At 49.1% G+C, this 27,016-nt stretch overlaps 1 protein-coding gene across 1 annotated transcript in view; it reads left to right on the forward strand.

Moving 5' to 3' along the window:
- Positions 1-21,264: 21,264 nt before the first annotated feature.
- Positions 21,265-27,016, forward strand: part of PANX2 (pannexin 2) — a 184,882-nt gene continuing 179,130 nt past the window's right edge. Inside the window, exons 1-2 of the mRNA XM_078656651.1 lie at positions 21,265-21,364; positions 21,950-22,255. Of these exons, the coding sequence (XP_078512777.1) occupies positions 22,030-22,255 (226 nt within the window). The 5' untranslated portion in view covers positions 21,265-21,364; positions 21,950-22,029. The remainder of the gene's footprint in view (positions 21,365-21,949; positions 22,256-27,016) is intronic.

A 27,016-nucleotide genomic window follows, 5' to 3' on the forward strand; every position in this document is an offset into this window, starting at 1 on the left:
ATGCGGACTTTTGTCCCCGTTGTAATCTGTCATACCTATCTACTCCCCACTGGCTGATACGCCAGTTTCACCCGGACCATTTACTAGAGGAACGTCATCTGGCCCGACCAGAGAACACCCCTAGTGAAAAGGGACACATACACTAATAACTAAGTGATCACTGTAACCTGTTAACAGAAGCTTTAGCATGAAACAACCTGGAAAGAAAGGAATAGGAAAACGAAATCAGTAGGCCACTGATGAACATGAACTTTTATTTAAAAATAACGAACAAGAAACGATAACAATACGTAATAATAAAACCTATTAAATGCTATAGAAACAATAAAACGTTAGAAATAAGAACGGTAAACTGTAGAAAATGCAAGTCAGCAGAACATCCGCCCCCACTCTGGAAACTTCCAAAGCGGGGCAGGGTTGCGGCCACGCCCAGCCAAAGGCAACCCATATAAGGCGGGTCCTGCTGCCAACAGTCGGCCAGGAAATCGTAACATAGGGTGGAGCCGGAGAAGAGACAGGGGCCAGCGGGACCCAGCCAGGGGATCGCCTTGATCACACTGGAGAGTTGTAGGGGGGGAATGTCTCCTCGACCCTCCCCTCTCTCCCCCAGTCCGGCCACAGCGGCCCTTGAGAGTTGCAGGTAGTCCCGCCACATGCTCCCCCGGTCCGGCCACCAACGGGCTGGGGCCGACGAGATCCGGCAGCGGCCGATAAGCCAAGGAACCCGTTCATGGGGCCAGAGCAAAGGGCGTCCGGCCGACATCCACCGGAAGCCCAGCCCAAAGACGGACGGGACATTTTTTCCTTTTCTCCTTCGTAATAGCAGCGACAACACGCCAGGCGCCACTTCTTTCTTTTCTCCTCCGTAATAGCAGCGACCACACGCCAGGCACCACTTCTTTCTTGAAAAATGGCTTTGACAACACTGGGGGGGGATGTCTTGCACATGCCTCCGACCCCCCCCTCGTCCTCATCACCGCCGGCCATAACAAATGTCAAGCGAGGCGCCGTGGGGTGCACTGGGAGGGAGAGACGGTGCGAACAGGCCTCTCCCGCCTCCTCAGGTGGAGGCTTCCCAATTGCACCCTCAACGCTCCAGGCGCCCGGAAAAGGGTTCGTCCACTATGGCGATGCCGCGACGCCTCATCCAGCAGGTTGGAGCCCATCCGCTCGTTTGACCCCGCGATTGCTGGCGGCTGCCGAACTCCCAAGATGGCGGTCGACCCGGCAAGAGTGGGCCCAGCATGCAGGTATGGCCTGGTCACTTGTTGACTCCACCATCATAGTTCTCCACAACCTTGAAGATTCTAGAGGAGCCGTGGGAGTCCCCGACTCCCGCAAATACCCCCGATGGGGAATAACTGCCATGATTGCCCACGGAACGATGGAAATGTAGCCGCAGGACGTCGGCGCTTCCATACTGGCGCCAGCCTCAGTTTGAATGACTAGAATCTTGCCGACCACAGTTCGGATCAGTTCCGGTGAAAGCACAGTATGACCCGGTAGGAACGTTGTTGCCCCCCTCCCCTTTTTGACTGATGGTTCAAACCACCGATCCTTTCTTTTGCCCTTTAACGGAACTTTGGACTACCAAAGGAAGCTCTGGGCCCAACCACGAGTTTGCAGACATTTAGACTATGCCTGGTTCTGCCTGACTACACCCAAGATGGCGCCGAAGCAAATGAAACCCTCAACTCTTTATTGTACCCCGATTGCTCAGCCTTGGTGTCATAGAATATGTATGAAGTTTTTAAACTTTTAGATTGATATAGGATGTGTACTGATTGTGAGTTCGAAACAATGGATTGATATAGGATGTATACTGTCAGCTCGAACAATGAATTGACATGAGATGGGTACCGATTAGGTGTTCGGACAACGAAGGACCATGAATTTGCGTAAGATGGGTACCGATTGAACATTCGGACAATGAATTGTTGTTGAGTTTGGCGCATCATGATTATTGAAAGTTCGAAATTTTGATGTTTATGATATTCGCTCGCGCTAAAAGATTCAATATGATTTCATTGCGCTTTTCGCACTTTATGTAAGAAATAAACGACCACCGACTCCATTAAAGTTTCTTCTAAATAAAGTATCCTCACATCTACAGTTTCAGCCTGCTCCGTGGCTGGTCCACAGGAGAGTAGTCCTGTATTTATGCACCAACATTCTTATTAAAGAGTTTTGAGAAAGCAACTATAGTTGTCCGTGTAATTTGATAAAGTTTTGAATGAATGATCCCTATTTTTTCCGATATAACTAGAATGAAGACGGAATGACTAAGCTCGATTAGATAAAAGATTGAAAAGTATAGTACGTAGAAATATTGCAAATAGGAAGGGCCAAATTTTAGTTGTGTATTTCTTCCTTTTTATACAGCCATAGGCAACAGCTAAAGATCCTGGTATTTCGCCTATACTTTATATGCTACCTGTATAAGAAAAGTCACGCTAAGGGTCCACCTGGGCTTAAACGCCCCAGTTGGCAGTGACTGCATCCTGTGGAAATAGACCGAGTACGCAGTAAGTAAAAGCCTTTCTGGGTTTATGCGCGCTAGTGTGTCTATCAATATAGCCTCCTGCTCTCCCCTCCCTTCTTTTCCCTCCTCTCTGCAGGTCATCTCGGAAGGCCGACTAATGTACGAAGATGGTGATCCAGCGGACGACGAGACAGGAAAAAGGGTCTAATTATAGTATCTAACCGCGGCAAACCCCGAATAAAGCAAAAAGGAATAATGTACACACTTGATCAAGCATTCTTACGTTTAACTAAGTAGGAAAAGGTCTAGGGTATTTCGAGGTAAGGGTTACACAAGTATCCTCCGCCGAGAGGACTAGGGATATTACCAATATTTAAAAACCTACTACCTCCTTTTTTCGCATCCTCATAGACATATAACTGAAAGCTGCCCCATTGCTCTCCAATTGACACCAACGGTTGTCTCAGCCTGGAAACGCACTTGCTAAAATGACTCGAATAAACCTCCGTGAGCATTAGCCCGACCAGGTTAGTTTATGGCCAGTTGCCAAAGACGTAAGTGTGTACAATGAAAATCATCAGTAAAAGGCAGCCAACGGATAAAGGATAAGAAACAGGTAAAAAGAGCTCAGGACAATAAGTATGCGCAGCATGCAGAAAAAGATAATTGTGGCCAATAACTGTTTTATGTTTTGTCTTGGATCTTTGTATGTAATATTTGTACTGTCTTCCCCATCCGAGTTTGTGTGTACATGATGTATGGATCTACGTCGTCTCTCCGCGTGTGTTTACGCATTATTTAACCCCTGCTGTTCTATGTTGTGTGCGCACTGAATGAACCATTATTGTACACGTCTCTCTCTCTCTCCGCGACATACGTGCACCAAATGGTTCGTTTAGAAGTGCGACTCTCTCTCTCTCTCTCTCTCTCTCTCTCTCTCTCTCTCTCTCACTCTCTCTCTCTCTCTCTCTCTCTCTCTCTCTCCAGAACCCCCCCCCCTGTTTTCCTCTTCTTGTATAGTGACGTTGTGCCCCTCCGGCGCAAAACATAATTGGATTTCCTCGAACGCAAAGGTGTTCAACAAAATTGACCAAACCCAAAACGATTGTGACTTGCCATATTACTACCTCTCCTTTCTGCAAACGATAGAACCCAAGTTGGTAATAAAGGAAAGGACAGGTAAGACGACGGATGTCCCCTAATCTGGCCTGTTATAAAGGGAACTCTAACGTCAATGGTCTTCTGTTTTAGAAATGCGATCCCCAATGCCACGATTGCCCCACCCCCTCGCACCTAAGTGCGGGCGTCCAGAGTACCCCACTTCTCCCAATCAACCCCAGACCCATGCAGCTACCCACGAAATGTAATTTGAGGACCTCGATTAACGGTCATCCCCCAGGAAAGCCACGTTTTACATCCACCACTCCCCCTTCTTCATGATGATAATACCCCTGCTTGCAAGAATTAGCCGACCCCGAAGGAAGATGTAGTATTGTCGATACTTGGGTTAAAGGGAAGAACGAGTCTCTACATAAGGACTCGATTTTTTTTGTAATGTAATACATTGTGTACAAAAGCCAAATTTCTCTTATCTTGTGTCGCGAATGAATACCACGCCAGCCTATAAATCCAATATGCAATGCCCTTCTCCAGACTCCCTAAGTGACGACCTCTGACTGTGACCGATGAACTTATCCCCCACCTACTCAGGAATGGGGAAAGAATTGAGATGTATATCTGTTCTCTCGACCAGTTTTCTAAAAACTTGTTTTTCACCCATTCAAAGATACAATCACCGGAGGAGAGGAGCTGGACGTGACGCACAGCCTGGCCACAGATCATGGAGCACGTGTGACGACCAAAGGTGGAGCCGCAGAGCAACGTGACGTGGGACGAGGCATAACTTTCAAACTCAGCAGATGGAGGAATGAAGGGCTGCCTTGAAGCCCTCGACTCGCTGACCCTCTTGTGCCTGAAGTCCCCGTTCCCTTTTTAGTCCGATTGTTGGGCTTGCCTGCTCATCATCCTTTGCTCCCTTGGTCCCTTGGTGTGTTCAAAGATCTGGCCCCACTCCGCCCTCTCTTCCCTTGATTATTCAACAACCTCTTTCATATAAACTTTGACTATGGACTGGGATTTTGCCACGAAAGACAAGAAAGACACGCAGGTGCCCAGCATAAGGCACCCCTAAGAAAAAAGAGTTAGGAAACAGGACTGTGATCTAACAGCAAAGGACTGATCGCACCCTGCAACATGTAAGGACGATTCCGAGCTGGACTTATAGCTCCACCGCCGGTGCTCAGCAGCGCCAACAAAAGAAGACGGACTCTGTTAAAAGACATTGCGACAAAGACCCTCCCCCTTTCCAGAACTTTCTATTCGCCCCTTGACTAAATTACTTGTATCGAATTGAATACCTCCCTCAACCATTTTGTATTGCCTTTTAAGAAATGTTTCATCGGTCACTCATGTGGTTAGGTTTTCCGAAAATTCCCTATAATACTGACAAGCCGGAAGGTATCTGAATGTTCTTTCTGTACGTGATGCCACTGGAGAGAAAAATGTGAACTTGATTTGTATGTATCGGAACATTTTTCCTTGATTCTACACCGACTAAATATTATGCCGATTTCTGGGCTTGTATAAAGGAGCCCAACAGACGTAGATTGACACGCATTGTATTCTGCCTATCACATCGACTGTGTAGAAATTGAACGTGCCTATGTAAAAAGTGGGGACTGTTAAAAATAGCAATATGTATGTACATAAGCGGCGTTCATTTGTGTTCTCAGTGCCCCTTGATGTAAACAGAACGAATATCGCTAAAACTCTGACTATGTTGTCTCCCTAGCATAGACCCATGCACACACGTACGCGACAGCCATTTTAGGTACCATGGTCTCCCTGTTCACGATCGCTCATCAGCGCCCTTCCCTGACCCTGCGAGCACCCCCCCCGTGTACCCTGACTGCCCCCGCTCTCTCATGACCAAGTCATGAGCCCTCCCCTCCCGCATGACTCTGTCCCTAAAGAATCGCACCCCGCGCCTGACCAACACCTCCTTCCCGCCCTTGAATACCCCTCTTGTGATCAACCCTTCCACAGCATTCGACTGTCCACACTGACCCTCCCTTTCATGAATATCTCTCCTTTGATGACCTCTTCCTCTGAGCCTGAATGTTTGCACGGACCACTGGTCATCCCTTAGCCTGAGGATACGGTTTATTGCCCACTACTCTATGCGCTCGTCTCCCTCGGAAGAAGCTACTATTGATCACGGCCACCCCACCCCCTGAGACTCGACCAGACACACACATTCCAATGGAAATCAGCAGAACACTCAGCTGCGTGACAGCCCCTCCTCTTGCATGGAGGATAAGGGCCCGTACTGTAGCCACGTGTTGAAATACCTTCATACTATACAATGTATTGATTGTAATATAGGATGCCTGTGTGTCACGAACCTGTGTATAAAAGGCGAAACCTCAGAGAACTTGTTAGAGCACCTCCCGAAGACACTATGCGAGTGTCCCAAAGGACAGGCTCTCCTCATGAGTAATAAACCCTGTTCTTGTTTTCCTACTTCCAGTGCCCGTCTCTTTATTTGGTAACTATTCAAGAAGGAAACGAAGAGTCGCCCTGCGCCAGCAGCCTGGGCATCCGGGGCGTTATGGGCTGACTTTTCGACACTGGGAAGCAAATTGTGACAGGGGCTCTCACTAGCCCCTCAGGAACCAAAACTGCGCCAAACTTGGAGCCACACGGGGCTCTGACAATGCATAGGACGCAAACGGTGGAGCCCTCTAGGCTCTGCACACACATGTGCATTTTTGGTAGCTCTCCAGGCTCTAAAAACAACGGGGGCCCTCAGGGGCAGAACACGGGCCCATCTGGAGCCTCTGGGGCTCAAAACAAACTGCCCCAGGACGTTGGAGCCATGGGGCTCTGAACAACTCATGGGGGGCGGGGGAGCTACCTAGCTCCTTGAATAAGAATGCCCCCATCGTTGGAGCCATCTGAGGCTCGGCGAAATCATTAAACAAAACGTTGGGGCGGCCCACTGCCATCCGGGGCCGCCCTAAATGCACCAAGACGCTGTGCCTTACACAGGCACCAACACACGCAAAGAGCTTCTCCCCCCTTCAGCCTTTAAACACTCACCGGGCTGCTGGGGGAGGCTCCTCTTCCTTGGGCGGCGGTAGCGCTCGGTGGGGCTCTGTCTCCTCATGGGAGCCCCGCCTTCACCATGCGCCCGCTTCGCCCGCTCTTCACCCGGTCCCCCATCTCGGGCCCGGGACTCGATGTGGAGCCTTCGTGGCTCCGGGGCAGCAGTCCCCTGTTCCGGCTGGGCGCTGGCCAACCACAGCGCGGCGGCGGGCGGTACTTCCCTTTACAACCGGAAGTCCCGCCCAGAGTCAGGCACTGCGGTGCCTGACTTCCTGTTTTCGGCCCGGGGGCCGCAGCGATGATTTTTGGGGCAATAGCGAGGGGTAGGCACCCTCGAGGTGAGAAATAAAAGCAGAAATGGGGTGGGCACCCGTTAAAGACACCCATAAGCGGGGTGGGCACCCGCAGTAGAAATATCAGAAGTATGGGCAATCGGACTTCATGCAGGGTGGGCACCTGCGAGGCACAAAAGGGCAGGAGTGCTTCCCCCCGAGGGACAACAACAGCGCTCTGCCCAGCAATCAGGATAAAGCGCCCAAGAGGCGCTGGGGGGGCCAGAAATCACAAAAGGCCCCAGAAAGGACCCCCACAGCAAGGAGGGTCCCAGCAGCAAGCAGGGCATTACAGGACAAGGCTTCTAGGGCAAGGAAAGTCTCACAGCCATCCTCAGGCCAGGCAGAAGGGGCCCCAGAGAGAAGTCCTCCAGCAGTCCGGGGGCTGGGCAGGGCCCAGGGAGGCAAGCCTTCCCCTGGGCCCAAGCAGCAGCACGCCCCTGGTAGATTCAAGTCAAGAAACAAGAACATTTTCATGGGGTCACAGCCCCTCTTTTATACAGAGAATCATTTGTCTACAAAGGTGCAGGCAAGGGGCGAACCAGATACAACTGGTTCCTGAGCACTTTGTTTTGCTCAGCTCCTCTTCCTATTCACAGGATGGGTCAGGGACATCATACTCACCACAGGGGGCGGAGCCAGCATTGTGTGGGGAAAGCCCAGCCCTATTCAGGTCCCAGGTGCACTCCTCCCTCACATCACTCATGCAGATCTCCCATTCACCACCGGGGCAGACCCATCCTGACTCCTGGAGCCAGGCTCACCAGCCAGCTCCAGCCAATCACCAGCCAGCACATTCACTGCACAGGCACATCAACTTCTAGAAGTGGAACTTCCACACTCTACACAATAACGCCGCACACATCATGGCGCAGCATTTAATCACAGGAGTCCGCACATACCAAGCTCGCACCTGCACGCCCCACACATCAGGAACTACCAGGGAAACATACATTCCCCATGCATTCCTATGGGAGGGCAGGCCAATCTCACACTCGCACTCAGAGAGCGCACGCACTTTACACTGCGCCACAGTGACAAAGTGCGCAAAGACCAGAAATCATTATAATGGGGTAACCTTACAAGGCAAAAAGTTCAGGGGTGAACCTGCCAGAAGGGCCAAGTCCAACAATATGTTATTGAAGAATAACTTCTTACAAATATTAATATTCGTTTGCATATCTGTTTAAACCACACTTTAAGTAGAGATATATTTGTCACATAGAATGTGTTAGGATTAATGGATGAAGCTTACTTTTGAAGATGGCTTTGGTAGTCACTTTATAGTCCCTTGTACCTATTGGTGCTTCTGAAAACAATGCACCTCATGCATTGCAATAGACGCACTTAGGCAGAAAGATAATCATGCAGCCAAAAGCAGAAGGTGACATTTTATTTTCCCAAAGCTTATTGTATTATTTAAAGTAGTGGCAAACGTTCTGGCAGAGGGCTGCACTGTCAAACTAGATTTAATAAGCATTGGCAAAGCCAGTAGTTCTTGTCAATGTGAGATTTATTGGCTTTGCTAATGCTTTTTAGCTATGTAGCAAATGGCTGAAAGTAATGTAAAAAAGCTGTCTGACACAGCAAGCGTTGGTCACGTTTTAACACTTTTTAAAAATAATCAATAATGCTGCTCTGAAGCTAGCGCTGCTGTATAATATGGCTTAAAAAATTGACAAAGCCAATTGCTCTTGCATAGGTGATCCCAATTGGCTGGGAAACAACCTTTACAATGCAGTCATTACATCGCACTACCTTTACATAGCAGTCATTACATTGCAACATCCATTACATCGCATGTCATTACAACGCAGCCATTACATTGCATGTCACTACAACGCATTTCATTACAATGCATGTCACTACAACGCAGGCATTACATCGCAAGTCATTACAACACACCATTACACCGCATAGTACTCTTACACTATTCAACACTTACCCTACTGTTACACTCACAAGAATTAGAATAGTAATTTTTACCCCATACACTATCCAACACTTACCCTACTGTTGCACTCACTGGAGTTAGAATAGTAATTTTTACCCCTACACTATCCAACACTTACCCTACTGTTGCACTCACTGGAGTTAGAATAGTAATTATTACCCCTATACTATCCAACACTTACCTTAAATGCAATGTAATGGTATGCTTTGTAAAAGTATAATGCAATGTAATGGAATGCGTTGTAAAGGTAGTTTCTGAAAATGAGATGTAATGGCAAGCTATGTAAAAGAATGCGTTGTAAAGAATGTTGCGATGTAAAAACTGTGTTGTAAAGGCATGCATTGGAACTGTATGCGTTGTAACATCATACATTCCAATTAGCTTTGCCAATGCTTGGAATGGAATTCCATATGGTGAGTTATAAGTATTTATATAGTGTTTACAACTGCTGAAGTGCTAATGTTATAGAATGAATTATGCCCTTGCCAAGGTGTTAGTGTGTCCAGATTCATAGGCATTTTAGGACAATACAAAAACAGTGAAAATGTGCCATATAAATGCGCTGAGTGGAACATACGTTGTAGGTAGACAGAATAGTCCAATAGGTTAATCTTTTATTTCAGTAGTGTTTTAGGATATGTGTTACTGTGGGTGTAATGGTTGCAAAAGAACTAAAAAAGCACTCATGACTGCTTGTTTGGTAGCAAAATATAGCAGTAATCGTTGTTTAGTGGATTTCCTAGCCCTTTTGGCCGCTGTGCCACTGCACCTGCTGAACCATTCAAATCATGATCCTAGTTCCTACACGGTCATTGCACTTGTGATTGTTTGTTTAGTAGTAAAATAGGTTTCCTAGAACTTTTTTCCCTTGTTCCGCTGCACCTGCTACATCATTCAAATCATGACCCTAGTGCCTGCAAGGACAAATTAGGAAATAATTTATATCCAGTACTATATGTGTTCCGAAAAAGGCACGGTTGAAGATGGAATACATAATTATCGTGTAGATAATCATAAACACAAAAGCTTTCAGGAAAAGTGCCTTTAAACGTCTCCAACTTTGAAAAACGAGTCCCACAGATGACATAAATAAACATATGCTTTACACATCAAACTGCCAACCAAGCATTACTAAGTTGTGTTACAATGTGGCTGGCTCTTTCTTGTGAAAAGATCTTATCCTGTGCTTGACAGGGAATGGGCAATAAACAGTGTAAATTGCCCAAGATCACCTTATGTTAGTTTGATGTTGATAATTAAATGCGGTTTCAACTTTGTTCCTAAAAGGAAGTTTCAAAAATTAAATAGACTCACCAAAGAAAAGGAATGTTGCAAAAAAATGCAAATGTTTTGTACACCTGAAGAACGAGATACCTTTTGAGATGGCTATGTCGAAAACAACATTTTAAAGAAAGGGCAGCACAAGGTGGCTCCATGGAAAAAGTTCGCTACATATCTCTTTTTTATAATCGCTCTCACTTTTAAGTCCGCTGAAAGCAAAATAAATGTCAGGTTGTCACGAAAACCCAGCTTGACATTTGACCTCGGTCTTTGAATGCCCAGCAAATGTGACGAGATAGGAATAACATTTAAAAGCCTGTTTATTTCAGAAAAACGTGGAAGAATACTATAAACACGGCTTTCGCATGGGGAGGTACAAACTTAAGCTGCACAGCCTAAAGTAAATAAAGCCAGCAAATGGGAAGGCTGAAAACGTGAGTTACAAACCACAAACTTCAAAGCCAATAGTAAGCCAAGAGGGAATGCATTACCAGATCAAATTTCTGAAGAAACCACCACTCTAGTCAGGGCAAGGGAGTTACACGCTGAAGATAACCCCTGCTCACCCCCTTGGTAGCTTGGCATGAGAAGTCAGGTTTATCCCAAAGGAAATGTGTGAAGTGTTTGCGCAACACACACACACACAGTGGCAACACACTAGGCACACCACAAGAGGGACTCCATACAAGGTTATATATAAAAATAGCCTTTGTATTATCCAAAATGCTTTAGAATAGTAATCTCACAATATACACTGTGCCAACTGGCACTACACAATATTTAAAGGGGATTATAAATACATGACAGGTCCAATTGGGCCACTGTCAGAACCACCAACAATCACAAATAGTAAATGTAGAACACAACCAGTAATTACTGGCGAAATACTGTACTCAGCATTATATCCTGCAACATAAATCATAGTATGCAATTAGCATCACATCAGGCGTAAAACACATTATGCGCCAACCACATAAGCATAAACACATTATGCAATAATATCCTCACCAGCATAAACACATTATGCAATAACCTCAGAAGCATAAACCACATTATGCAATAACCTCATAAGCATAAACATCAGATTAGGGAATAACCTCCTAACCATAACATCAGAGGCATAAATCATAGTGCATAAAACACATTTCGCATATTATCACATAAATCACATTAGGGCCTGGCGCCCTACAAACCTGACTGACCCCCTGGCCAACTGGCCTTCTCAGAGGGCTCAAATGCCCTATGTCCCAAATGTCAGGGCGGGTGCCACTACAGCAGAATCCAAGGGTGCAATTGCGCTGGCACCACTGTACGTCCCGGGTCCCTCTTGGGACTCCTAAAAAAAGGCTTTAGCCTAAACGTTGCAGCTGCAGCTAATTGCGGTGCAGCTGTGAAGAAAAATGTGGGCATTGGGACTCACTGTGCCCTCTGGACGGGTCCCCACTGGGACTCTGAAAACAAATATGACCCACGTTGCAGCTGCCCACGCTGGTGAGGTGCTGCTGTGGGAAATGGCCTGGGAACCACCGTGCTTCTTCTGTCCCACTCAGGGACTCTACAACAAAATGCGGCCCAACGTTGCAGCTGCCCGCGCTGGTGCAGGCAGCTGTGAATAAAATAAAGAGGCCCCGGCAGCGATTCTGGAGCCCCGCTCTGGGGCTCTTTAAACAAACTTGCCCCTATCGTTGGATCGGCCTGCTCTCTGGCGGTTCCGCTCAGGCACCGACAATGTTCCTCGAACCTGGCCCCTCTCCTGAGACCTCTCGGGGACTGGGGAAGTCGGGAATGGAGCTTGCAAGGCACGGGCCGAGCCCCTTCCCTCGGGGCTCTTCCATTTAGCCTCACTCACCGGGCTTCTGGGCAGGACTCCTCCGGTCCAGGCGGCAGGCGGCCAAAGAGCCCCCACTCCTCGGGGACTCTCTTCTTATTCTGCGGCGCATGGGGGCTTCCGTCAGCTCACGGGAGCCCCGCTTGGCATTTCCGGACTTCCGGCCACACATAGCAGGCCCTGGCCCCAGTCAGGCGGACGCGCCTGACTTCCTGGTCTCGATCGGGCCGCGACTGTGATTTCTTTTTAGCGCCATAGTGCGGGGTGGGCACCTGCCTCACAAATCAACAGATAAGCGGGATGGGCACCCGCCAACAACTCCAAAGGCGGTGTGGGCACTAGCTATCAATTAAAAGCACAAAGTGGGGTGGGCACCCGCTTTTACAGGCACAATGCGTTTGAATCCCCACGTCGGGATTCCCTCTGTAAGGGCTGCAGCTCCGCACTGCGAAGCCCACGCTCTGCTTTTGGGGCAAATTAAAATATAGCGCTCTCGAGGTGCCAGGAGCAGCAAAATGTCCTTAATGGGGAAGGGGGCAAAGCTGGGCTCAGGGAGGCCAGCACACTGGGCCCTCCACCAGGGAGGCAAACCCTCATGGTGGTTCCTCCAGGGCCCCAGCAGCAGCAGGCCCCTCTCAGCACAGGAACAGCACCAAAAAGCACAACCTTTCATGGGGTAACTGCCCCTATATTTAGATGTCACATTCCTTTGTCTGCCTTGGCACAGGGCTTGGGGAACCAGCCAAAACTGGTTCAGGCGGGAATTGGAGCATTCTGTTTACCAGGCTCCTCTTCCCCTTTGTCAGGTGGGGACTCGGTGATCAGACACACAACAGGAGGCGGAGCCAGCATTGTACAGGGCAGGCACAATCCTATTCAGGGTCAGGGGACTACTCCTCCCACTACTCCACATGCAGATGTCCCATTCAGCCTAGTGCTGACTCACCGAATGTATGACGTTACAACGCATGCTTTTACCACGCATGCTGTTACAACGCAGGTTTTTCTACGCATACCATTACAACGCATTACACTTGGGGGTGCTGGATAGTGAATAGTTTAATTTACTATTCCAACTCCAGTCCCCGTGGACACTAGGGAAGGTGTTGGATAGTAAATTAAACGTATTCCCTATCCTAGAGCGCCCCCCAGTGTAATGCGTTGTAATGGTATGCGTAGTAAAACCTGCATTGTAACAGCACTGCGTGGTAAAAGTTGCGTTGTAATGGTTGTAAACCGACTCACCCTACCCCTCCTGGAGCCACACACACCTCACCAGCCTCTGTCACTTGAAAGCCAGACATGCAATTCACATCAGGCAGGTAAACACATAGCACACAGAAATGCCAACTTCTAAAAGTGGCATTTCTAAAATAGTTATAATAAATCTGCACACACCATTGCGCAGCATTTAATATTACAATTCCAAATATACTAAACTTGACCACGCTGCTCCTCTCATATCAGGAATTACCACTGAAACACTTATCAGGGAGTCCCCAATGCATTCCTATGGGAGGGCAGCTCCACAGTAGTGAGAAACCAAAAGTGCTGTTTGTCACTACCAGGACATGTCACACACTTAAGGTACATGTCCTATCTTTTACCTACAATGCACCCTGCCCATAGGGCTAGCTAGGGCCTACCTTAGGGGTGACTGACATGCAGTAAAAGGGGGGTCACAGACATGGCACACACTTTAGGTGCCAAGTCACAGCGGCAGTCACACTATGAGCACAGGCCCTGCAAAGACAGAGGCTTGAGATAGGTTTGCAAGGCTACTTTGGTGGATGGCGCAATCAGCGCTGCAAGTCCACCAGTAGCCTTTAATTTACCAGCCCTGGGTATCTGAGATACCACTTTACAAGGGACTGACAGGTAAATTAAATAGGCCATACAGGTGAAGACCAATCTTACCATAAGTAACATAGAGAGCAAACACACTTTACACTGGACAGCAGTGCTAAAGTGCCCAGAGTCCTAAAACCACCAACACCATGTCAGAGAAAAGGCTAGGAGAAAGGCAAAAAGTTTAGGGATGACCCTGCAAAAAAGGCCAAGTCCAACAGAGGAACACTCAAGCACAACCACCAAACTCTGATTTGTGGGAAGTGGAGAGGAGGAAAGCAGAGACTCCATAAACACAACTTCCCATAACCCTGATGGAAGAAAAACAAGGTACAGCCACCCAGAATCCGAAGACGGGAAATTGCTCTGAGATTAAGGCAGGGCAAGGAAGCAGACAGTTACCCAGCTTGGTATAGACCACTGGTGCCCCAGACACTGATTGAGGTCAAGGGATGGACATGTAAGCCCACAGCGGGTACAGTACGGCTCCAAACGAGTGCCAGGCCCTGGTGTGACAGCCCACCCCCTTGACGAATACATGCCACATCCCCCTTTTCAAGTTCAAGTATGGAGAAAAGAATTGTGGCCTTTGGATGTAATCACAAGGATCATGAAAGAGCCCAACCTATTAAAGGCACTTTACTAAAATAGAATCATTATTGGAAACATAAAAATAAAATGAATCTATGCTGGGATAGCAGGGCAAAGGCAACAATGTGGCACATTTGAAGGGCTAGTTTGGTTGTTTATTTTTTAGACAATACCTTCCTTTTTTCACTTAATACCCGTGACAAGAAAGCGGTCAATGTAATAATGTAAGGGTCCATCCTTGTGTTTGTTTTTGTCCCCAAGCCAAAAACAAGCATTGGAAATGCAATAGGTCTCGCACCATTAGAGTTAGTGCTTTTAGAATTGTTTATGGGTTTTTTTGTAAATGTTTAGCATTTTTGTTTCCTGTAGCCAATGCGAAAGTATTACAAATAAAAAAAGCCATAAACATTTCTAAAAGCTCTAACTGAAATGGTCTGAGAACTATTGCACTGTGTGAGGGTGAGTGAGGGTGAGTGAGGGTGAGTGAGGGTGAGTGAGGGTGAGGGTGAGTGAGGGTGAGTGAGGATGAGGGTGAGTGTGGGTGAGTGAGAATGAGGTGTTGTGGGTGAGTGAGGTGTTGAGGGTGAGGCTGAGGCTGAGGTGTTGAAGTGTTGAGTGAGAGTGAGGGTGAGTGAGGAGTTGAAGGAGAAGTGTTGAGGGTGTGTGTGTGAGGTGTTGAGGGCTAGTGAGGGTGGGGGAAGTGTTGAGGATGAGTGAGGGTGAGTGAAATTGAGGGTGAGTGAAATTGAGGGTGAGTGAAATTGAGGGTGAGTGAGGTGTTGAGGGTGAGTGAGAGTGAGGTGTTGAGTGAGAGGTTGAGTGAGTGTGAGTGAGGGTGAGGGGTTGAGTGAGGGTGACTGAGGGTGACTGAGTGTGACTGAGGGTTAGTGAGGGTAAGTGAGGGTGAGTGAGGATGAGCGTGATGGTGGGTGAGGGTGAGTAAGAGTGAGTGAGGCTGAGGGTGAGGGAGGGCGAGGCATTGAGGGTGAGTGTTGGTGAGGTATTAAGGGTGAGTGAAGGTGAGTGAGAATGAGGGTGAGTGCGGGTGAGGGTGAGGCATTGAGGGTGAGTGAGGGTGAGTGAGGGTGAGGGTGAGTGAGAGTGAGGGTGAGAGTGAGGGTGAGTGAGAGTGAGGGTGAGTGAGAGTGAGGGTGAGTGAGAGTGAGTGAGAGTGAGGGTGAGTGAGGGTGAGTGAGGGAGAGTGAGGGTGAGGGTGAGAGAGTGAGGGTGAGTGAGAGTGAGGGTGAGTGAGAGTGAGTGAGTGAGAGTGAGGGTGAGTGAGGGTGAGTGAGGGTGAGTGAGGGTGAGTGAGGGAGAGTGAGGGTGAGTGAGGGTGAGTGAGGGTGAGTGAGGGTGAGTGAGGGTGAGTGAGGGTGAGTGAGGGAGGGTGAGGGTGAGTGAGGGTGAGTGAGAGTGAGTGAGGGTGAGGGAGGGTGAGGGTGGGTGAGGGTGAGGGAGGGTGAGGGGTTGAGGGTGAGGGGTTGAGGGTGAGTGAGGGTGAAGGTGAGTGAGGGTGAGGGTGAGTGAGGGTGGGTGAGTGAGTGAGGGTGAGTGAGAGTGAGGGTGAGTGAGAGTGAGGGTGGGTGAGGGTGAGTGAGGGTGAGGGTGGGTGAGGGTGAGGGTGGGTGAGGGTGAGGGTGGGTGAGTGAGAGTGAGGGTGAGTGAGGGTGAGGGTGGGTGAGGGTGGGTGAGGGTGAGTGAGGGTGAGTGAGGGTGAGTGAGGGTGAGTGAGGGTGAGTGAGGGTGAGTGAGAGTGAGTGAGAGTGAGGGTGAGTGAGAGTGAGGGTGAGTGAGAGTGAGGGTGAGTGAGGGTGGGTGAGTGAGTGAGGGTGAGTGAGAGTGAGGGTGAGTGAGAGTGAGAGAGAGTGAGGGTGAGTGAGAGTGAGGGTGAGTGAGAGTGAGAGTGAGTGAGAGTGAGGGTGAGTGAGGGTGAGTGAGGGTGAGGGTGGGTGAGGGTGAGGGTGGGTGAGGGTGAGTGAGGGTGAGTGAGAGTGAGGGTGAGTGAGGGTGAGTGAGGGTGAGGGTGGGTGAGGGTGAGTGAGGGTGAGTGAGGGTGAGTGAGGGTGAGTGAGGGAGGGTGAGGGAGGGTGAGGGAGGGTGAGGGTGAGTGAGGGTGAGTGAGAGTGAGTGAGGGTGAGTGAGGGTGAGTGAGGGAGGGTGAGGGAGGGTGAGGGTGGGTGAGGGTGAGGGAGGGTGAGGGGTTGAGGGTGAGGGTGAGTGAGGGTGAGTGAGGATGAGGGTGAGTGTGGGTGAGTGAGAATGAGGTGTTGTGGGTGAGTGAGGTGTTGAGGGTGAGGCTGAGGCTGAGGTGTTGAAGTGTTGAGTGAGAGTGAGGGTGAGTGAGGAGTTGAAGGAGAAGTGTTGAGGGTGTGTGTGTGAGGTGTTGAGGGCTAGTGAGGGTGGGGGAAGTGTTGAGGATGAGTGAGGGTGAGTGAAATTGAGGGTGAGTGAAATTGAGGGTGAGTGAAATTGAGGGTGAGTGAGGTGTTGAGGGTGAGTGAGAGTGAGGTGTTGAGTGAGAGGTTGAGTGAGTGTGAGTGAGGGTGAGGGGTTGAGTGAGGGTGACTGAGGGTGACTGAGTGTGACTGAGGGTTAGTGAGGGTAAGTGAGGGTGAGTGAGGATGAGCGTGATGGTGGGTGAGGGTGAGTAAGAGTGAGTGAGGCTGAGGGTGAGGGAGGGCGAGGCATTGAGGGTGAGTGTTGGTGAGGTATTAAGGGTGAGTGAAGGTGAGTGAGAATGAGGGTGAGTGCGGGTGAGGGTGAGGCGTTGAGGGTGAGTGAGGGTGAGTGAGGGTGAGGGTGAGTGAGAGTGAGGGTGAGAGTGAGGGTGAGTGAGAGTGAGGGTGAGTGAGAGTGAGGGTGAGTGAGAGTGAGTGAGAGTGAGGGTGAGTGAGGGTGAGTGAGGGAGAGTGAGGGTGAGGGTGAGAGAGTGAGGGTGAGTGAGAGTGAGGGTGAGTGAGAGTGAGTGAGTGAGAGTGAGGGTGAGTGAGGGTGAGTGAGGGTGAGTGAGGGTGAGTGAGGGAGAGTGAGGGTGAGTGAGGGTGAGTGAGGGTGAGTGAGGGTGAGTGAGGGTGAGTGAGGGTGAGTGAGGGAGGGTGAGGGTGAGTGAGGGTGAGTGAGAGTGAGTGAGGGTGAGGGAGGGTGAGGGTGGGTGAGGGTGAGGGAGGGTGAGGGGTTGAGGGTGAGGGGTTGAGGGTGAGTGAGGGTGAAGGTGAGTGAGGGTGAGGGTGAGTGAGGGTGGGTGAGTGAGTGAGGGTGAGTGAGAGTGAGGGTGAGTGAGAGTGAGGGTGGGTGAGGGTGAGTGAGGGTGAGGGTGGGTGAGGGTGAGGGTGGGTGAGGGTGAGGGTGGGTGAGTGAGAGTGAGGGTGAGTGAGGGTGAGGGTGGGTGAGGGTGGGTGAGGGTGAGTGAGGGTGAGTGAGGGTGAGTGAGGGTGAGTGAGGGTGAGTGAGGGGGAGTGAGAGTGAGTGAGAGTGAGGGTGAGTGAGAGTGAGGGTGAGTGAGAGTGAGGGTGAGTGAGGGTGGGTGAGTGAGTGAGGGTGAGTGAGAGTGAGGGTGAGTGAGAGTGAGAGAGAGTGAGGGTGAGTGAGAGTGAGGGTGAGTGAGAGTGAGAGTGAGTGAGAGTGAGGGTGAGTGAGGGTGAGTGAGGGTGAGGGTGGGTGAGGGTGAGGGTGGGTGAGGGTGAGTGAGGGTGAGTGAGAGTGAGGGTGAGTGAGGGTGAGTGAGGGTGAGGGTGGGTGAGGGTGAGTGAGGGTGAGTGAGGGTGAGTGAGGGTGAGTGAGGGTGAGTGAGGGAGGGTGAGGGAGGGTGAGGGAGGGTGAGGGTGAGTGAGGGTGAGTGAGAGTGAGTGAGGGTGAGTGAGGGTGAGTGAGGGAGGGTGAGGGAGGGTGAGGGTGGGTGAGGGTGGGTGAGGGTGAGGGAGGGTGAGGGGTTGAGGGTGAGGGGTTGAGGGTGAGTGAGGGTGAAGGTGAGTGAGGGTGAGGGTGAGTGAGGGTGGGTGAGTGAGTGAGGGTGAGTGAGAGTGAGGGTGAGTGAGAGTGAGGGTGAGTGAGAGTGAGGGTGAGTGAGGGTGAGTGAGGGTGAGTGAGGGTGAGGGTGAGAGTGAGTGAGGGTGAGGGTGGGTGAGGGTGAGGGTGAGGGTGGGTGAGGGTGAGGGTGAGTGAGGGTGAGTGAGGGTGAGGGTGGGTGAGGGTGGGTGAGGGTGAGTGAGGGTGAGTGAGGGTGAGGGTGAGTGAGAGTGAGTGAGGGTGAGTGAGGGTGAGTGAGGGTGGGTGAGGGTGAGTGAGAGTGAGTGAGGGTGAGGGTGGGTGAGGGTGAGGGTGGGTGAGGGTGAGTGAGGGTTTTCTCTGCAACTGAATATTCTCTGTTTCTCACCCAGTGACTGTGCGAAGGGAGCAGAAATCATGTGACACACTGGGGCACCGTGTGAGATGGTAGGTTTGGATTGACCACACTTGCCACATAACGTAACATATTATTGGTAACTAAAAAAAGAAAACATGTTCTAACTTAGATCAAAATAATACTGCCAGAGAATGTGCTGCAAAATGTCACAACATTTTACCTTCTTGCACATTAGGTATATAACCACGCTGCTGGATTCAGTCCTGCATTGCCGCATAATCCTAGTGGCTCTGCCCATGGTAAATCCGAGTAGTGATTCGAGGGGTTCTACTTATGATGATGAAACCCGTATTTTGAAGGGACTCGTGAGTCATTTCGCATATTTCAAGTGTTGCAGCTGCATTTCTGTTTGAATGAAAGGTCCTGGCCTCTATAGACCAACGTGCTTTGTTAGCGCTGATGCAAGTCTGGTGGTCTGTGATTTGGCTATTTAAAGACCTGTGTAGATTGGCCGTTATGTCTGGATATATGTAACATGTATTGTGATATAGAATTTGGATTGCCAATTGTTGTTTTCTACAGTGCGTTGTCCAAACATGTTACATACACAGCACACTGTAAACAAGCCAGTTTACACCTCTTCCAAAACACAAGTTGCTATTTCACTCTCCGCCTCGACTGATGCCACGGGCTAGGGGTGCGTTATTTTGGGAAGCTTGTGGCGTTTTGGCAAAAAGTCTTAAATAGGTAAAAAGATAAAAAGTTCTGTGCGTTTAAGCGTTCGCCGGAAAACGTGTACTTTACCGAAACTATTAATATTGCCCAAGCTATTTTTCTCAACGCAAAAACACTTTCCTGCATTTTAAAAATGTTGCAGGAGATTTTTTTGGGGTGTCGCAAACATGCGTTTTTTTGTGCGCGAGTACACTAATTTGTCACTCATGTCGCTCAAGCGCATCGGAATGACCTCATTTTCAAAGTGGCAAAAAAAAAATATAGGAAGCATGACGTGTATACGGTTTAATTGAAAAAAAAAAAAAGATGACAAAACAACACAGCCAGCTGCGAGAAAATATTCCACCATACAGGTAAGTGTGGGAGGAAAACGTTGACTGTTTGAAAAACGCGTGAATTTTATGATGCTAGGTGAAAGTAAATAACTGGCTAATTTTTGGCAAACCCCTGCTTCTGTAACAAAAATCAAACCCATCCATATGACAGATTAATTAAATTATTCCTGGTGCCCGTTTTAAGGAGAAAAAATAAACAAAAAAGAAGCCGGAGGGAAGAGAGGGGAGGGGGGAGGAGAGCGAAAGGATCGGAGACACGGCGACACGGCGGGTAAAATAAACAAAAAAAAAGCCGGAGGGAAGAGAGGGGAGGGGGGAGGAGAAATGCGACACGGCGGGAAGGGGAGGGGGCGGAGCGGGTCAAATAAACAAAAAACAAGCTGGAGGGAAGAGAGGGGAGGGGGGAGGAGAAGTGCGACAGGGGAAATGCGAGACGGCGGGAAGACGGACATGCACGCGCCCGTGACTTTTAAGGTCAATGCGCATGCGCATAAGCTTAATGCGCATGCGCATTGACCTTAAAAGTCACGGGCACTGCAAGGAATCGCCACGATTCCTTGCAGTGCAGATAAAGAGTGGATAACTCGCAATACTCTCGCCTTGCTCGATGCGCATGCGCATCGACAGGCGAGACCTAATGATGTCATGAAAAAACACTGCCAATGTACAAGAAGGAAGTTCTTCTACTATCTACCGTTGTCCTACTGTTTGCTGATTGTGTGTGCTGGGCGCACAGGTAGCGAATAAAGCTGCCAAGAGGCCCTGCAATGTGAGGGTGAACTTCTTTTAATCTTTTTTATTTTAACCCACAAGCACTAAGCACCCTGGGATTTGTAGTCCATTTTTATAACGGTAAAAGTGAACTAAAATCTACATCCTGCTCCATGCTTATACTGTTAGCGCTAAAAACAGCAATGTCTGATGGGCAACCTTGAGACTCTGGGTAAACTGAAAAACTGTGTATAATCCACAGTGCTGTGCGTTCAGAATAAAGGGAATATTCAGGGTTTTATCTTCATAGTGTTCCAGACTTGCACAAACACAGCATAGGTACCACCCTGCTATACAGATCCATGTGGATGAAGCAGCAACCCGGCATCGAGGAGGTTAAAAGCAGATGGGCAGGGAACGACCATTTACTAGAAGGGCACTGAAAGGGGAAAGCCGGTAGTTTTAGATCGTTTCTTGAGGAAAGGCTTCGGATTCTGCCAGTGTGGTACTTGAGAGGTTTTGCCGCGTATTAACCACGGTGGCAGCACATGGAAACAAGGGGATTCGGCGGCGTCCAATCAGTCGGGCTGAGACAAAGAGTACAGCCAGAGGAGGCTGCCTCGGATGGGCCGGTCCATCTCGTTCTGCGTCTGGGAGGCAGAGAGATGCAGGCAGGCAGTCTCCGCTGGCGCAGCGTGCAGTGCGACAGGGCAGCACTGCTTAGGAGCTCCCTGCCCTTGCAGCGCGGCCAGCTCCAGGTGAGACCGCGCTTGCCTCCTTTCGGACCCTACACCAGCAGGTCCGACTCACACCCTCCTCATCCTCACAGATTTTTGCTGCCTTTTTGATGTGTTGCTGATGCCCACCGACCTTGAGGATTTAGTAAATGGAAAATCCCGACCCTCACCATTCATACTTACAAGCAGGGTTTTAAAAAATATGCGAACATCACGAAGCCTTTACGGCTTGGTGCTTCCATGGCTGGAAGCAGAGACATTGCTTCTAGTTGTATTGCCTCTCGGGAAAAAAAAACCTTTCTATATCAGCCTCTTAAAATCGGGGAGAGGGGTAACCAGGTAACCTCTCTCCGGCGAACTTCCCTGCAGCCGGCAGCCGGCATCCGTCTATTGCCTGTGTTTGTTGTGATGTGAAGTGTGCCGGCAAATTTATACTTAATAGTTGGGAGGGAATTTCCAAGCACTATAAGAATACGCTGTCTAATTAGTGAACCCCGTGTATTCTGCAGAGCTGCCAGCTTGCAGTTGGCGCTAGCTTTTGTAGTGCCGCCGGCGCTAGGAGCTGTGTTTCTTTTCTCTAAATGTTGCTTGCACTGTTTATTTCAGCGGGCTGGAGTTCACCCTTCCTCGGCTCCCAAGGCGCTCTACACAAATTCCTGGAAAGAAACGAGGCGCTCGAGTCTCTTATGCAACATCTCATTGACAACCACACAGACATGGCTACCGCGCTGCTGGCCGGCGAGAAGTTGAAAGAGCTGATCATGCCCGGGCAGCAGGACGACCGGGCAGGCTCCCTGGCAGCCCTGATGGTGCAGATTAAGCTCGAGCTGCCCTTCGATCGCGTGGTCACCATTGGCACGGTCATCATCCCCATCCTGCTCGTCACGCTGGTCTTCACCAAAAACTTTGCCGGTAAGATCAAGTTAATGACTAGTATTCAGCATGGGCACGCGCACACCACCTGACCACAGAAACGCACTGAACTGTGCCCCCTACCCCATCCCCCTGTGGAGTGTCACCGACGCACTCGCATCTTGTAGAGTACACGTATAGCAGGTCTCGGGTCTGCAAGTAACTTTGGGCGTAAGAGATGTCTCTAATTAGCTTTCTTCACCGTCCCTCTCCCATATATTGTTTCTTGATGGAACTGGGAGAAATCTCGCGCTATCAGTGTTATGATCTCGAGACGCGTCGGTAAGATGTATGTGTGAGTGCCTGAATCTCTAGCAGACCGGACAATAATCCAAAAAGACTTTCATTAGAGTCCTTTGTGAGGCTTTGCCATGGACTTGGTAGGCACAGTGGGTGGGAGGGTGCAGTCTAATGTTCGCTGGGTCCAGGGGCGTAGGAGACACTAAAATTCTGGGGGGGACAGGGACAACCTTGTGGACTTCCCAGTGACCCTATACAAATCACCGCCCGTTAAACAAATACAATTGCATACTTTCAAAGTGAAATATTGAGAAAAGCAGGCATGTTACATTTTGCATGTATGCTTTATTGTTATTTACAGTCATATAGTAATCAGACCAAATGTTAAAAAAACATGTATATGAATCTTGCATCTTCATGCACCAAGCAAACAAAGGTCGCTGACTTAGGGTGGGGGCGTCGTGTTTGCAAGCGCATTATGGTTTGAAAAATACCTGCTGCTGCATTCCTGGTCTCCAGCAATTTTCAGGCAACAATAAAAATGTGAAGATAACTTCAGTGATTAATGTTCTTTATTGAGAGAGATCAGAGGTTTGTCTGGTGGACGTTTTGATTCTTGGTAAGGTAGCCACAGTGGGGTAATATGCCTGCGCAAAGAACGTGTACCACGCATATCACAAAATGCATATCATGTAAATAGGTCAGTGAGTTACTGCTGTTGTTCAGAGCTTCACGTCCCCGATGGCTCAAGCAAGTGTGTCGCTATCTTCACCTTCTTGGTGCAACACCCTTTCCTGCTGTTTTAGGTATAAGATTCAGGCTATCCAAGCAGCATTTATTCCTCGCAATAGCACTATGGAGATACCTTTAGAATGTCATCTGCTGGTCTAGTCCCCACCTGGTCCGTATTCAGCACAGTGGACCCATTGGTGTGTCATAAAATTTTGAAGGTTCTGAAATCAGGCTTACCTTCCGACCCCTGCCCAGCAAGGACACTGGCAGCAGTTGTTGAGGTTATCAACACTGAGGTTAATACCATTATCAATCTGTCTCTTCAGAAAAGGGTGGTCCTGCGGGCTTGGAAGGAAGCCAAGATCCTTCCTTTTCTAAAAAAAAGCCGTTACTGGACACCCTCTGCCTAGGAAATTACCGACCTATCTCCCTCCTCCTTGCTGTGGCGAAGGTGTGTGAGAAGGTGGTCAATAAGCTGTTGACAGGCTTTGTGGAAAGGGAGTTGCTTCTGCACCCTGCTCAATCAGAGTTCAGGGCATCCTACAGCACAGAAACTGTGCTGGTGGAGGTGGCTGAAGCCATCCGGGAGTGCTTTGTTGCCGTCGGGAGAGCAGTATTAATTTTGCTTGACCTCTCGGCGGCTTTCGACACGGTCCCACACAATCTTTTCTCTCATGTCTGGCTAAGATCGGTCTGTCAGGCGTTGTGTGGGACTGGTTTAGGTCATTTCTGGATGGGCGTGCCGAGCAGATCTGGATCCCACCATCCTCCTCCTCCCCTCAACCGGTAACAACCGGTGTTCCACAGGGTTCCTCACTTAGCCCCCTTCTTTTAAACATCTATGTGACCCCGCTGGTCTATTTGGCAGAGGAGTTGGAGGCTAAGGTGATGGCATATGCAGATGATATCCAGCTGCTTTTTACCTGGGACAAAGAGGCGGACACAGTATTACCGGTTCAACACTTTCTGTCCTCGATTTTTAAATGGCTGGCTGAGGCGCAGCTTCAATGTATTGTAGAAAAAACGGAGGTTCTGCTCTTTGGCAAATTTCCCCTTAATTACAGAGAGCAGCTCTGGCCTCCTGAGTTTCCTTCACCCACCTCATCAGGGAATGCAGCAAAAAACTTGGGGGATTGGTTTAATGAATGTCTTTCCTTCTCGACACACATCAACAAGCTGGCTGGATGTTGTTTCCGGCTTGCTTAAAACCCTCAGAAGATTTTGCCCCCTCCTCCCTCTAGCAGCAAGGACAGCTGTTGCCTGTGCTCTGATCCTGTCTAGGTTTGACTATGCGAATGCCCTCTATGCTGGTGTTCCTGGGTACCTGCTGAAAAAACTGCAGGTGGTTCAAAATACAGCAGTCAGACTTTTGTTGGGCATTCCGGCTAGAAACAGTATCCGACAACAGCTATGCTCTCTTCACTAGCTCCCCATATTGGAGCGAGTCAAATTTAAATCCTTGATTTTGGCCCACCATGCCCTGCATGATCGTGGTCCTCTCTATTTACAGAGCCGCTTTTCTTTTTATGTTCCTGCACGTCCTTTGTGGTCCTCGTCCCTTTGCTATGCTCTGACCCCTCGCTTTAAGCTTCAGAGAATAGGGGGCAGTTCTTTTACGGTGAAGGCGGCGGCTGCCTGGAACACCCTTCCTCTTGCTTTACGCACTATCCAGGACCCTGCTGTTTTCAGGAGGAAACTGAAAACTCATCTATTCTCCTGCTAGTACTCCATCTCCTCCCCCGCCAGGCTCCGCGCCGGGATACTCATGAATAGCTGTGCGCGCTATAAATTTATGTAACATAACATAATAGAGATTCTTTTGGTATTTGCAGTTTATAAGTTAAAATCCTAACATTGAACAGTGAGCTATTAACCGTCATCAAAGAACTGCATGAAAACTTCAAGGTATAGATTAGAACGTTTTGATTTTTCCCCAGTCTTTCCTCATCCTAATGTTGGAAAATTGATTGATTAGGGTAGAAATCAATTCTGGTTAATAAAGAGAACCCCCCAACCATGGTGTTATGTTTTAAATTCTGAGTTTGTGCTTCTTTAGTGTTGCAAAGTCATCCTGTGCCCTGTACACTCCCCAAAGTTTTGCTGACTGGTACTGGTGGTACCTGACTGACTGACCCTGGCCTCTGCCTGAACAGGCACAGGGCCAGTGCTATTCTGAAAGAGACACTTAAAGATACTGTGAAAACACCTAAATACATACCCACTAGGGTGCACTATGGGTTAGGGTACCCCTATGACCTCTCCTATATGGCCTTAGTACATAATAGGGCAGGGGGATTAGAACTACCTTTAAGTCCCTAGAATATAATAGGGCATGGCAGTTTAGAGGCCAGCAGCCTTTTCTGCGTTTGCATGTGTGCACTGCTGAAGCTAGAGGTCAGTTTAAAAGTAGCCCTGTGTTGTAGGACTGCCTTTAAAATGCAAATGGTGTACAAATTGATCAACTACAATGCTGGAACAAAATTCAGTTAAGTGGAAAAATGTTTTCCACTTAACTATGGCTGTATCATATTTGCCATATAATACATCATCTGCTGCATAATCTAACTATTTTACCCAAAACAATTTTGTAGCTCAAACGGATCAAAAACAACTAAAAGAAATTTGACTTATGTTGCTGTGAAGTGTAGGGCCCTTTGCAAAGGTTGACTGGTCACCTTTCCCACTGCTGCATTTGTATGTTACACAGATACTAATGATCCAAAAGCTTTGCAGAGGCTGTTAGTATGTATAAATATATCAAAATAATAAAGTATCATAAAATGCACCACATTACGCTGCAGCCTTTTTATTGTTGCATAATTTAGTCAACACTGCGACATATTTTTGGCCTCCATTACTGCATAACTCCAGTGGCGCGAAAGCAGGCTGCACATGTTAAAAGTGTTTGTGAATGAAGCAGAGGCCATGAAGTTTGCAAAATTAGGGGCTGATTACGATGGCAGGCGGACTTCAATCCGTCCGCCATCAAATCGGGGAATGGAACCGCTGGCCTTCAAGGTGGCGGCCCCACGATAGTAATTACAATGCGACCGCCATCATGGCGTTTGCAGTGCCTATCTTTTACATTGCAGCAGGTGCTGCTGGCTGCATCATCCGCTGCAATGTAAAAACTGGCATGTTACATATATCACTGCACTACGTGACAGGCACAATGCGGTGCCTGCCACATGGTTCAGTGATATGTAGGGGGGCATCTTAGATGCCCCCGGGTCCTATGCCTGGGGGAAAGGGGCCTGCTATGAGCCCCCAACGTCCCTTTCCACCAACTTTTCCATGGCGGGTGAACCGCCATGGATAGGCTTGCGGGTAAGAGGTATCGTAATCCCTAGTGCGGTGCCTGGTAGGCACCACTAGCATTGAAGGAACCACGAGCCCCTCCGCCGCACTGGACGGCCCAAGGAGCCAGTCGGGTGCGTGGCGGTCGGTCTTTCCGACCGCCAGGGAACCACCCACCATTGTAAAATGGCTGGTAGTGATGCAGTCACCGATGGCGGTGGGGCCACCACTGACGGGGTGACATGGCGGTCCCACCTCCATTATAAACACCCCCTAAGTTTGGTGTGCATGCAAATCCTTCATTGCCGTTTCCTGGTGAGTTGCACTACTACTGATGAAAAAGGCCAATGGAGGTACCAATGGGTGCGGTGGACTGGCCACAAGGATCTTGTGACCTCAGTGTCAACGTCGATCTAGGGTGTGCTTCTTCGTATACCTGCTTACAAGACTGGAGGTGAACTGCAGTATGGAATGTGGTAGACAGGCCTTCAA

The sequence above is a fragment of the Lissotriton helveticus genome, chromosome 1_1, assembly GCF_964261635.1.
Source record: "Lissotriton helveticus chromosome 1_1, aLisHel1.1, whole genome shotgun sequence".
Classification (NCBI taxonomy): domain Eukaryota; kingdom Metazoa; phylum Chordata; class Amphibia; order Caudata; family Salamandridae; genus Lissotriton; species Lissotriton helveticus.